The following is a 13,431-nucleotide window of genomic DNA, read 5'->3' on the forward strand; positions in this document are numbered from 1 at the left end:
AGATCAAAATCAGTAAAACAACTAAAAACCTATAGTAAGAACAAAATTTGTTTGCCATAAGCATCCCGAAACCTCTTTCTTTAGAGCTAATTCTGCATACCTTGGTTTAAGAACAGCTTAGTTTATGAACAACTTGGATTAAGAACGCTGCAAACTCGGAAGGAGGTGTTTTGGTTAGTGAACTTTGCCTTGGAAGCAGAACATGTTGAGTGTGTTCCATTTGTAAATTGAGTCCCCCGCTGCTATGGGAAAGTATGCCTTGGTTTAAGAACGCTTTGGTTTAAGAACGGACTTCTGGAACGGATTAAGTTCATAAACCAAGGTACAGTCATACTTCGGGTTACAGCTGCTTCAGGTTGCATTTTTTCGGGTTATGCACCCGCCAAAACCCGGACGTACCAGAACGGGTTACTTCCGGGTTTTGGTAGTTGTGCATGTGCAGAAGTGCTAAATCGCGCTTTGCGCATGCGCAGAAGCACCGAATCACAACCTGTGTGCGCGTAGACGCGCTGCTGCAGGTTGCGAATGCTGCAGGTTGCGAACGTACATCCCGCACGAATCACGTTTGCAACTTGAGCGTCCACTATACTACTGTTACAGTGGTGCCTTGGGTTACATACGCTTCAGGTTACATACGCTTCAGGTTACAGACTCCATTAACCCAGAAATAGTACCTCGGGTTAAGAACTTTCCTTCAGGATGAGAACCGAAATCGTGCTCTGGTGGTGCAGCAGCAGCGGGAGGCCCCATTAGCTAAAGTGGTGCTTCAGGTTAAGAACAGTTTCAGGTTAAGAGCGGACCTCCGGAACGTAGTACCGAGGTACCACTGTATTTCATTTCTCACTTAATGTTCCTGTCCTAGCCAGTAGGTGGCAGGAAAGATCACAGTACATTATGTATCTTTTAGCTAACAAGCGCTGATTCCTTCCAATAATGCTTAGGATGGTTTATCAAACAGATCACCTGTGCATTTCAACCCTTCCCCTGCAAGGCAGAAGTTCAACAGGGGAAGCGTTCCTCACTGAGGCAGCTCTGGTAGGAACGGAGCATCCCTGGGGTTTGCGACCTACTCCCAAGGAGAGGGAAAAGGGAGACTTGAAAACAGAACAGCTGCATTGAAACAGCTCTCTGGAAGAGGTCTGCTGAAAGATTTGGTGCTGGGAAGAATCTGGGGAAATCAGGTATTATGAGCCAATATTTCTGCAATAAAGCAGAGGGGGAGATGGCGCCTCTTTTGGCCCCTTGGCCAGACGTGGCGCATAGATACTGTCTCTCGTGATGTGCCCCTTCCCCAGAGATATAACAGCAGCATCCATCTCAAAGCAGCACTGCCCTCCCAACCCCCCAAATCCATATCAGATCTGAACATAGCAGAATCCATCAATAGTTCCTCTTTCTCAAGCATTCCTCAGCAAGCCAAGCCAAACTGGTTTCGGCCCCAGTCAAACTGGTTTTTTGGGTGACCAACGCTTGGAGGTGGGTGTGACCTCCTTGCACATTCCCGGTGCGTTTTCTGAGACAAAGGCCAGCCAACGGCCTCATTAATTCACGAAACCTGCAAGCGCCTCCTTTGTGGGTTTGCTAGCTCCTCCTATACCAGATGCCTTTGCCAGATGCGGTCATGAATGGCTTGACTGGCAGCCTAGGTTCACTTCCCTGGCATATTTGCCTTTTAAACATTGTAGGGTTTTTTTTTTTTAAGGGTTGTGGGAATTGTAGCTTTGTGAGGGGTCAACTACCGCTCCCAGCATTCAAAATCCTCTTTCTCCTCCCCCCCTTTTTCATTTTTTAATTGGAAATTTTATTTACAACACAACATAAACCCCCACCCCCAATACAGAAATCCACCCCCATTAAATGTGAACATAACATACAATGAGCATAACATACAACAATACAAACAACCAAATAAAAGACTTCCTTTATCCTGTATCTTGTTTTGATTAATGTCTGCAGGAGACTTTGTGGATATTTCAGTTATAATTAGAAAAATCTTAATAATTATTCATAAAGGAAACAGCTTATAAGAAGTAAATAAGGAGGCCATATACCAAAATCCTCTTTCAAATGGAGATTTTGCAGTTGGGAAATTGAGGGCGGAATGCGTGCAAAGCCTGGGATGAAGGAACCACCAAGGGGAAAATCTGCAAGTACTCTGGAAGCAGTAGTATTGATGGACCTGCTCCTTATCTGCTATTGGGTCCCCTGAGCACAGATTCACACGAAGTGGCAACCAACCTTGCAGGATTCAACAGGATTTATTTGAAATGCATATGCAGAACGATGGTACAGAGTGATGCGCTCGCAATCTGCACACCCCAGTCAAGGTGCACCCACTTTTTATAGACTACACAAAAAAACAGACTTTACATTCTTATCCAATCAGGCTCTAACATTCCATGTTTCTCCTTTTGAAGGTTAACACTTCTTAATTTACTCATTCTTTGTTTGTCTGCCTGCTACGGCCTTCCCTGTCTTATAACAGTTGCTTTGTTTGTCTGCATGCTTATGGCCTCGCCCGTCGTGTAACAGTGGCTTTGATAAGAGCATGCTGGAATTCCTTTTTCTGAGGCCTTTCAGAGATGCTCAGGGCACCTTTGTGATACGCACAGCCACTCTCCCTTTCTAAGTTTATAAAGTCTCCTGCGTGTTCCTGAATGCTTAGTTGTAGAGCCTGCAAATCAAATCCCCCCCCCCGTGTTGTTTCCATGAGCCTTCTGCAGAGTGACTCTAGGAGCCGATCCTCACTGGCCAACGCACTTCTTTTCACACCGATTCGATGCAAAGGCTTCTTCCCCGTGGCCAGAAATTCCCCTTTTCATGCTGATTGGGTGTCTCTGGGACGTTGGAGATAGGGACCCCGTTGCGAAAATGGAAATAGACCCTCCCACGCCCCGAGCAACTCCAAACAGCTACACTTCTGCCCATAAGCAAATCAGGAACGAATGCAGGACGAATGCTCATTGTTGTATAATTGCCCCCAGAAACAAACAGGAGAGAATGCTCAATTAATGACCAGACACAGTCTAACCTCCGTGTAGCCCTTGTGCAAGCAAATCAGGACACAAGCTCAATGCTGAGGTTGCCCAGAGGAACCCCAGGAGGGAGAGGGGACGGGAGATATTGTCCCTTTGAGGAAAAAAGTTTCCTATGTTTAGCCCGGAGAAGCGACGGTTAGGAGGCACGATAGCCATCTCCAAATATCTGATGGGCTGTCAATTATATGATAGAGCAAATATTTTCCTGTTGCTTCAGAGCGATGGCTTCACATTACCAGAGTGTTTGAGGAAGGAGTGTTTGAGCAGGAACTGGCTCGAGACATTGTAGTGCCTGAGGCGTACCAAAAAATGGCGCCCCCCCCCAGCCAGGGATGAAGGGGTGAGTGAAGATTTGCATCAGGAACAAGAGGGAATAGAGATTGAATTCGGAAACAAGGGTGAGAGGAGACCAGAAGAAGAAGAAGAAGAAGAAGAAGAAGAAGAAGAAGAAGAAGAAGAGGAGGAGGAGTTTGGATTTGATATCTCGCTTTATCACTACCCTAAGGAGTCTCAAAGCGGCTAACATTCTCCTTTCCCTTCCTCCCCCACAACAAACACTCTGTGATGTGAGTGGGGCTGAGAGACTTCATAGAAGTGTGACTGGCCCAAGGTCACCCAGCAGCTGCATGTGGAGGAGCAGAGATGCGAACCCGGTTCACCAGATTACGAGACTATTGCTCTTAACCACTACACCACACTGGCTCTACACCACAGCAGCACCTCCTATTCACCAAGAGGCTCCAAGGAGCATGAAGCAGCTATCGTTGCCATCACGGCAACATCAGCCGTGGGTCTTGCATTCCTTGGAAGCCAGTTGTGCTGCTCCTGTGAATGCTGCCGCCTGAGCCAGTCGCCTCACACTGCCCCATGTGTAGGCCGGCCCAGGCCGTAGCGCAGGGGTAGGCAAACTAAGGCCCAGGGGCTGGATTGCCTTCTCAATCCAGCCCGCGGACAGTCCAGGAATCAGCATGTTTTTACATGAGTAGAATGTGCCCTTTTATTTAAAATGCATCTCTGGGTTATTTGTGGGGCATAGGAATTTATTCATCCCCCCCCAAAAAAAAATATAGTCCGGCCCACCACATGGTCTGAGGGACGGTGGACCATCCCGCTGCTGAAAAAGGTTGCTGACCCCTGCCGTAGCGCAATGCTAGAGAATCTGCCACAGAAGATCCCTCACATCTCCCGGTAGGTAGTGTAGATAGTATTGAACTGTTGGGCCCGTTGCTGTTCAATGTCTTTGTAAATGACTCGGGTGAAGGAATTGAGGGGATGCTCATCAAATCTGCAGGTGACACCAAACTGGGAGGGGTAGCTAAGGTCGCAGAAGACAGAAGCAGAATTCAAAATGGCCTTAACGGATTGGAGAGCTGGGCGCAAGCGAACAAAATGAATTTCAATAGGGACAATTGCAAGTTTCTGCACTTAGGCAGGAAGAACCAGCTGCACAAATATAAGATGGGGGACACCTGGCTTACTAGCAGTACATGCGAAAAGGATCTAGGGGTCTTGGTGGACCATAAGCTGAACATGAGTCAACAGGGTGATGCAGCAGCAAAAAAAGCTAACACTCTTCCAGGCCGGATCAACAGAAATATAGTGTCCAGAAATATAGGGAGATCAGAGTACCACTCTATTCTGCCTTGGTCAGACCACACTTGGAATACTGTGTGTAATTCTGGGCACCACAATTTAAGAAGGATGTTGGCAAGCTGGAAGGTGGGCAGAGGAGGGCAACCAAGATGATCAGGGGTCTGGAAACCAAGCCTGATGAGGAACGGTTGAGGGAGTTGGGTGTGTTTAGCCTGGAGAAGAGGAGACTTGAGAAGAGATATGATAGCCATCTTCAAATATCTAAAGCGTCCTTTTGGAAGACAGAGCAAGCTTGTTTTCTCCTGCTCTGGAGGGTAGGACCCAAACCAATGGCTTCAAGTTAAAAGAAAGAAGATTCTGACTAAACATCAGGAAGAACTTTCTGATGGTAAGAGCTGTTTGACAGTGGAACAGTCCCCCACTGGAGGTTGTGGATTCTCCTTCCTTGGAGGTCCTTAAGCAGAGGTTGGATGGCCGTCTGTCATGGATGCTTTAGCTGAGATTCCTGCATTGCAGGGGGTTGGAATAGATGATTCTTGGGTACCTTCCAACTCTATGAGTCTATGGACTAGAAGGAGCAGTGGACTGACTCAGTGTAAGGCGCCTCTCTGCAAACTTCCTGATGCTCCAGGTTGTTTAATAGTGGTAGAGTTGGCCTTGGAAGAGGGTGGACTCGCCTTCCACCTACGAGGGAGGCTGTAGCACCAGATTTTCTGCATTGATAGCGGGTTGGATGCCTTGACCTTTGAGGTTCCTCTGAACTCTGTTCCTCCTTAAAGAGGAACAAGGCAGGAGATGTGAGGGTTGACCTGGCCTTGTGTGCGCTTTAATGCCAAGTTGTGGAAGCCGGCTTCAGTGGCGAGGCCCAGACCCGGAACATCTGAAGGGAGGACCAAACCAGACATGGCGTTAAAGTGGTCTTATCCTCACCCAACTGTAGTATACATTTAAGGGATTGTTTCAGGCCCTCCAAGTGTGTCTATTTTCTAGGGACATCCCCAATTTACAGAAGCTGTCCCGGTTTCTGATTTGATCCTGGAATGTCGCCCCCTTTTTAATATAATTTTTATTATATATTCTATTTTACATTTCAAAATATTTAAAGAACCTTAAATCAATTACTTCCCTGCAAACCACTCAGTAAAACCATCCAGTAATCCATTGTTACATCCATCAAAACTTATTTATGCTGCTGAATTCATCTTAATGCTACCAGCATTTTTAAATAAACACAGTTTCTCCCCATATATTCAGTAAACATTTCCCAGTCTTCTTTAAACGTACATTCTTCTTGTTCTCTTATTCTATATGTTAAATCTGCAAGCTGCACACATTTCATCAGTTGTCCAGCTTTTCCTTAGGATGCGCCTGTTTTCTTCGGAGAAATTTTGGAGGGTATGGACTTATCCGACCCCTGAGCCATCTGAACACAGCCCTGTATCGGGAAGGTTTGTTTTTGTTTTTGTTTTACTGTTTACTGTTTTATTATGTTTTATATATGTTGGAAGCCAGTCAGATGGGTGGGGTATAAATAGTAAAGTTGTTGTTGTTGAATAGGATGTCCCTATTTCCATCAGAGAAATGTTGGAGTGTATGTGTATTGTGCCACTTTAAACAGCCACAGCTTCACCCAAAGGATTCTGGGAGCGGAAGTTTGTTAAGGGTGCTGAACAGAGTATGCCCAGTCATTAGGTAAGGTGAAACATCGCCTCAGGCGGTCAGTGTCATGCCTGCAGCTGCCCTGCCGCCTCTTTCAGTAATGGAGAAGCACTGCTGCCGGTGGCGCCAGTTTTGGGCAAGATCACATCCATTTGGAGCAAGATCTCACTGAAAACAGGAGCCATCTTGCCTGAAAAATTGGCGCCATCTCTGCCTGGGCACAGCGGCAATTCTTTCCCCGGCCCTGAGAGTTGTTAGAAGACCTCTTATTCTCCCCCCAGAACTATAATTCCCAGAGCTTCGCAGGGAGGGAGATTGATAGCTGAACCACACTGAATTGTAGCTGTTTGAGGGGGAATGGGGTCTCCTGACAACTCTCTGCACCCTTAGCAAACCCAACACATCAGACGTGAGAAAGCATGGGAAATCATATCTCGTTTGGCCCTGAGAATAAACAAGGATCTCTCTGAGCAAGTGCAAAGTTCAGTTCGGCCACCACTGCCTACGTGTATAACTTGGCATCTCTCTGCTTTGTTCTGGGTCAGGCGGCACAGGCGGCAAGGCACACAACCGCCACCCAAGGAACCCAGACTAACTAGCACAGAGACGCCTCTGCCAATGGATAACCTCTGGGTGACTCATTCACGCAAGTTCCCAGCACCACAGTGCTGTTTGCAGCACTTTTTTTTTAAGTACGGGGCGGGGGAATCCCTCTTCCCAGGAAACTCTGAGAATTGTGGCTGTGGGAAGAGAATAGGGGCCTCCTGCAACTCTTAACTCCCAGAATTCTTAGCAACTCTCACCAACCACAGCTCCCAGAATTCTTTGGGGGGGAAGCCATGACTGTTTAAAGAAGATTCCCATCACAGTGCTAGAATTCCCAGAGTTCCCTGGGAAGAAAGATTGGTTGTTAAGCTACTCTATTATTGCAGGAATTTATGTATAGGTTGGGGGGGGGGCGCGGTTGCCCCTCCAGCAGATATCATGCACATGCAGCCCACTACCAAAATCAGCACAATCGCTTTTGCGACTTTTGTGATTTGTCCCCACAAAACACTTCATCACAGTTTCTTCCCATCTATTCATAGGGCCTTTTCTGCACGACACCAAATGTAACAATTCACTGATAAATGTACTGGCTCACTGGGAAAACTTCAGAAATTCATATAGACATGTGAGCTCAGCTACTCAGCAGCCCCTCTGCCTGAGTGATAATTCCTGGCATCCTGATACCTGAGTGCCTGACAGGTAGCCATTCCAGAAATAACAAACCCAGATGAAGACAAAAGGGTGTGATTAACTTGGCTGGGAAATAGGGAAATGTAAATATCTCTTTTGTTACACTTGATGGGTGTTTGGTGGAGGGCAAGGGGAACCATGGGGCAGGGTCCAGGATGCTCAGATTACTGCCACCAGACCTCCCCTTTCATGATGTAACCGTGATGTAGTTGGGCGTGTGTGTGTAACGTGGTGATTAGCAGCTAATAAAAGTTTGGGGGTTCTTTTGTTCGGGGCTTCCATCTTGTTCCACCTTGTGGCAGGTGGCAGTCCTGTCGTGACAGCCTTCAACAAAGACCAAGCTGTTTTGCTCTGGCATTCCTGCCTGGTGTCCTTGTTTTTTGTCCAAGGGAGCCCTCAGATTTCTCTGTTAACACTATGAATTGTAGCTCCGTGAGGGGAATTGCGGGATGTATCTCTCCCGTTTTCTCAACAAGCAAACTTTGTGCGGCAGGCAGACATCCAACCGGTGCAGCTTGGGCTGGCGATGGGGATTCTGTGTGCAACAGATAATTACACCTTGCCTGTCTCGGAAGGCACCCCACTCCCTCCACCTCCCTGTGCCCAAATGCCTGCAGCCAGCCCCACCTTCCCCATCTCTCTGTCACCCTGCCGTCTAACTAGTCGGGTCGGGTTAGGACTGGGAATGTGTGGGTGAGAAGCACAAGGGGAGAGGAAGGCAGGGAAGACGGAGGCAGAAAGATCCCTTCCAGATCTTGTCTCTTTGTCGTCCTCGGCGGAAGGTGAGAGAAAAGCAGAATTCTCTCTGTTTTTCCACGTAAGTGGCCAGAAGGGGTGAATGGTTTGTGCAGCGCTGTTATAACCCGATCCCAGGCACTGCGCAACTCAGAAGGAAGCCCTGCTGAATCTGGAAGCCAGTAATTATATGTAGAGCCTGTGGCCCAATGGGTCAGTGTGTCTGGCTGTTAACCAGAAGGTTGGTGGTTCGAGTCCACCCAGGGATGGCTGTGGGCAGGATTCCTGTATCTGGGCCCTGTTTTTTTTTGGGGGGGGGTCAAGGGAAGATGGTCTGGGGGGAGCATATAAATCAATGTCATGGCTAAAACAAGGATCACCCAGATTTTCCAGAAGATGTCTGAAGGCAACCCTGTTTAGGGAAGTTTTTAATGTTTGATGTTTTATCGTGTTTTTAATATTCTGCTGGGTGCTGCCCAGAGTGGCTGGGGAAACACAGCCAGATAGACGGGGTATTGATTAAAAATAATAATAATTTCCTCAAACACCATCAGTTGGGAGTATTAATCTGCCCCGTTCTACCCTTTCTTCTCCTCCTTTTGCAAAAAAATCAGACCCCCCCCCCACTCTGCTTTAGAGGTTTAGAGTACTGTTGCCATTGTTGCATTTCTATCCCACCTTCCTCCCGAAGAGCTCAAAGCAGCATACCTCCTTCTCCCTCGCTTTCTGTTCCATCTTCACAACAAGCCTGTGAAGTATGTTTGGCTGGGAGGCAGTGAGAGGCCAAAGGTCACCCAGCGATATTCATGGTTCAGCTGTGGGATTTGAACGCCGGAGGTGGTACCGCCGGCCCTCGTTTGGTACCCTAACCGTTCTACTGCACTGCCACCTAACCATGGGGTGCTAGGATTCCTGGGAGGGGGGGCCCTCTGAAGTCGGGTCCCAGAGAGGGGAGGCTTGTAGCTCACCCCACAACTCGCCCACGCCGGCCATGGCACAGAGCCAGCACACCTGGCCTGCTGGTTGGCTCAGTCGAAATTTTAATATCCCAGGACATTCCTGGCAGGCAGTGAGTCAGGCTTGAGCGCCTTTGACGCTGGCCTTGGGTGATGTTGTTGCTCCCGCCTCCCCACCCCCCCCATCTCACAGGCTCGCACCCCAAAGAGGGCAGACGGGCACCAGGAGGAGGAGAAGGAGGAGGAGGAAGCAGTAACTGGCATAGGATTCCACTGGGATCAGCACCCTCTTGCAAGAGCAACGCGGACAAACCACCCTGTGGAATGGAACAAGGAAGAAACCCGGGTGCCCAGATGATTGCCCAGTCTCGGTTTTAACCTCAGAAGTCTTCTTCTCGCTCGGAGGGGTCATTTGGCGAACTTCGGCCAACTTCCAACAAAGAACCGCCATGCAGGGTTTCATCAGCCGGGTCCCCTTTCCTGGGGAATTCCTGCTAGCAGGTGAGTTGATGACCAAGGAGTAAGCAATGCGAACAAGCCTGCCAGCTGTTTTGGGGGGCAGGGGATTGGTATGTAGGGTTGCCAACTGACCAGAAAACACCTGGCCCAGCCTGCTCTTCTGCTTTTAAGGAAATTTTTTTTGAAACATATTAAAATGATCGGGGGGTGGTCACCTGCCAAGTGTTCGAGATCAAACTATTGTCCAAGGGAACATCTATGGCAACACTTTGAAAGGTTTCTTATATTAATTCTATTTATTGTAACAAGCTGCTCCGGAGGGTAAGACTCGAACCAGTGACTTCAAGGAGATTCTGACTAAACAGCAGGAAGAAGTTTCTGGGAGGAAGAGGCATTCAACAGTGGAACAGACTCCCTCGGGAGGTGGTGGACTCCCCTTCCTTGGAGATATTTAAACAGAGGTTGGACGGCCATCTGTCATGGATGCTTTAGCTGAGATCCCTGCATTGCAGGGGGTCAGACTAGATGACCCTCAGGGTCCCTTCCAACTCTGCGGTTTTATGATTCTAACATAAAGACAATTTTTTTAAGGATCCTGAAGCTGGCAGCTCTATTAACAAGTGGAACGTTGAGGGTGCTTCTGTTCCCTGGCTTGGAGGCGATACAAAAGGAGGGGACACTTTTGCCTGTTTTAAGTTCTGCATGCTAAGCTGCCATTAAAGACAGAAGAGCAGGGTCAGTTTAAAAAGTTGGCAATTCTGATTTATAGAGTTTGGGAGTTTTGCAGGGAATCGGTCAGTGCTGAACGGGGTGGAGTCCAGCAATGTACGGCTGGCCAATGAGTCCTCATCGCTGGCGCACGTGGATTCATGGGCGATGGTGCCATCTGGGCAGAATTTGGGGGCACACAGCAAAATTAGTGGGAGGGCCTCTCCAGATTCAGCAAGGCTTACCACTTTTTGAAGTAAGTGAAGAAAATATATGAGGAGCCCCCCCCCCACCAAACACCCTGTAAAACCATTATCCCTGGAATTACCTGTATTGCTGGGGGTTAGACTAAATGACTCTGGAGGTCCCTTCCAATTCTACGATTCCACCTAATTCAGACTTTGCCTACCTGGGGCTGATAGGAGCCACCCAAAACGCCTAAAGGGTGCCCGACGGCGAAATCCTGACCTAATTTTACTGTGGTCAGTAGGCCAAACTTCTGGCTGAGAAGTTGGCAACTGCAGAACGTAGGAAGCTTTCTTATGCCACGCCAGACTAGTATTGCCTACACTGGCTGGCAGCAGCTCTCTAAGAGTTTCCACCTGAAGGCCACTTTCATTGTCCCGGGGCCTTCTGCACTCAAAGCAGCTGCTCTGCCACTGAGTGACACACCTCCCCCCTAGCGTCAGGGTTCTGCACATCTGCGAGTTCCTGCTGGACTGGGAACTGCTGGCAGCTGAACGGGTTCAGAGCTGGTTTGAATCTGTAGTGTGTAGACTAGGGTGGTAACTTTTTGACTCCCCCCCCCAAGCCATTTCCTGTAGCAAAATGAACTTTTGCTTAGACACGCTGGAAAAGGGAAATGAAAAGTTGGAATCGCTGTAAAAGTTGGATTCTATTTCTCCTGTATTATAATACAGTCATACTTTGGGCTACAGGTGCTTCAAGTTGTGTTTTTGTGGGTTGCGGACCGCCGAAACCCGGAAGTACCGGAAGGGGTTGCTTCCGGGTTTTGGCAGTTGTGCATGCGCAGAAGCACAAAATCACACTTTGTGCATGCACAGAAGCGATGAACCGCAACCCGCGCATGTGCAGACGCACTGCTGCAGGTTGCGAACACTGTGGGTTGCAAATGTGCATCCCGCACGGATCACGTTCGCAACCCGAGCGTCCATTGTACATGCTATGCCTATTATACAGTTACTTACACAAAAACTGATTCATTGATTTTGGGGGTGGCCTTTCCTCAAAAGAAATGAACGTTCGTTCCTTTGCTTCTAGGCAAAAGTTCATCTCACTAAGCCATGGGAGCATAAAAAAAGTTAGAACCTTAGTGTAGACCAGGCATGGCCAAACTTGGCCCTCCAGCTGTTTTGGGACTACAACTCCCACCATCCCTAGCTAGCAGGACCGGCAATCAGGGATGATGGGAATTGTAGTCCCAAAACAACTGGCGGGCCAAGTTTGGCCATGCCTGGTGTAGACATCTGCTGAGTCAGGTGAGCGAGGGGGGGTGTCAACTTTCAGACCAGTAGGATGCAGGTGCTGATGTAGGATGCTGTGAGTACCTGTGGCCACCTACCCTAACCGTCCCTCCCTCTCCTCTCACGCAGCCTGCCTCGTGGGCTTGTGGGCTCCCCTGAGCCAAGCTACCATTGGCAGCGTCTCGGTCGTGTCCATCCCGGAGACCCCCGTCGAGGGTCAGAACGTCACGTTCTCTGTGGTCAACGTGACGGGCACCATCCGCCAGATCGATTGGTACCGAGGTGTGGCGACGGACGGCTCGACCCGGCTCTTCAGTTACTTCCCTGGGAACGGCAACCCGCAGAGGAACGGGGTGCAACAAACGGGGAGGGAATTCGGCTTCCCCAACGGGTCCCTCCTCATCACCAGGGTCAAGCCCAATGACAGCAAGGTCTACACCGTCATGCTTCTGATGCGGCCCAAAGGCTCTCTCAAAGGGTCCATCGAGCTTCAGCTGGCACGTGAGTGTTTGGGCTCTCTCCCGCTCCCAATCTCATCGCCTCCCCCTGTTTCCTGTCTCCGTGGCTCAGGGCTGCAGCACGGAAATGTCCATTCCGGCCGTCATTGAGAATTTGCCAATGCTTAGCTTCAGAGATCCTCTTTTTTTTTATTAACCCCAACAGATAAACAATTCTGCAACATTTCAAATAGAGCAACCAGTCTTTCCACCTACGACCTCCACCTCCCTCCGTGGTCCCCCTAAAATTTCTGTTTATACCTTCACCTTATCACAAAAGGAAAACAAAATGTTCACCCCCCACTCAAATCCTATTTGCATTTTAATCTAGCGTATTTTCCGCTCTATAAAACGCACCAGACTATAAGACGCACCTAGTTTTTGGAGGAGGAAAACAAGAAAAAAAATATTCTGAATCTCAGAAGCCAGAACAGCAAGAGGGATCACTGTGCAGTGAAAGCAGCAATCCCTCTTGCTGTTCTGGCTTCTGGGATAGCTGCGCAGCCTGCATTCGCTCCATAAGATGCACACACATTTCCCCTTACTTTTTAGGAGAGAAAAAGTGAGTCTTATAGAGCAAAAAATACGGTATTTACACTTAGTTGTTGTTATTTTTTCTTTTAAGTGTTCTGCAAACAGAATACTCTTCTGGGGTCTTTAAAAATTGTGGACAGGAAGGAATTTTGACTTCTCTCTTCCGCAAAAAGAAGTGTCATCCGGACGTTCCTTCCGAATCTCCTGTTTATTGTTTGCATGTATAACTTGGGAATGCTGGAGATGGCACGAGGAGATACTGGGCTGCTTGCTCCTGTTACATAACACAACTCAAAGCGCAATTAGCGTTATATAACCACCCACTTCTTCCTTGTACGCAACTGTCAAACGGGGGCGTCGAATGACTGTAGCTGAGTGGTAGGAACATCTTCAGTGTGCGCAGAAGGTCAATTCCCAATGGCATCTCCCGGAAGGGACGGGAGAGGTTTGCTTTCGGAAAACCCGGAGAGTTCAGTATTGCCACAATGCCAAACTGGCGCATCGATTAGATCAGAGTTTGCCAGACTTG

General features: G+C 48.5%; 1 protein-coding gene across 4 annotated transcripts in view; it reads left to right on the forward strand.

The window, feature by feature from the left end:
• The first annotated feature begins 8,156 nt into the window (after window positions 1-8,156).
• The window catches only part of CEACAM19 (CEA cell adhesion molecule 19), a 16,427-nt gene continuing 11,152 nt past the window's right edge, over window positions 8,157-13,431 (forward strand). For 2 of the 4 annotated variants that reach the window (XM_082231325.1, XM_082231328.1), the window contains exons 1-3: window positions 8,157-8,311; window positions 9,414-9,721; window positions 12,001-12,372. In XM_082231325.1, coding sequence (XP_082087451.1) covers window positions 9,670-9,721; window positions 12,001-12,372 — 424 coding nt within the window. In that variant the 5' untranslated portion in view covers window positions 8,157-8,311; window positions 9,414-9,669. Of the gene's footprint in view, window positions 8,443-9,413; window positions 9,722-12,000; window positions 12,373-13,431 lie in introns of all 4 variants that reach the window. The other 2 variants (XM_082231326.1, XM_082231327.1) reach the window with 2 other exon arrangements.

This window comes from Podarcis vaucheri, assembly GCF_965113315.1.
Source record: "Podarcis vaucheri genome assembly, chromosome: 7".
In the NCBI taxonomy this organism is placed as follows: domain Eukaryota; kingdom Metazoa; phylum Chordata; class Lepidosauria; order Squamata; family Lacertidae; genus Podarcis; species Podarcis vaucheri.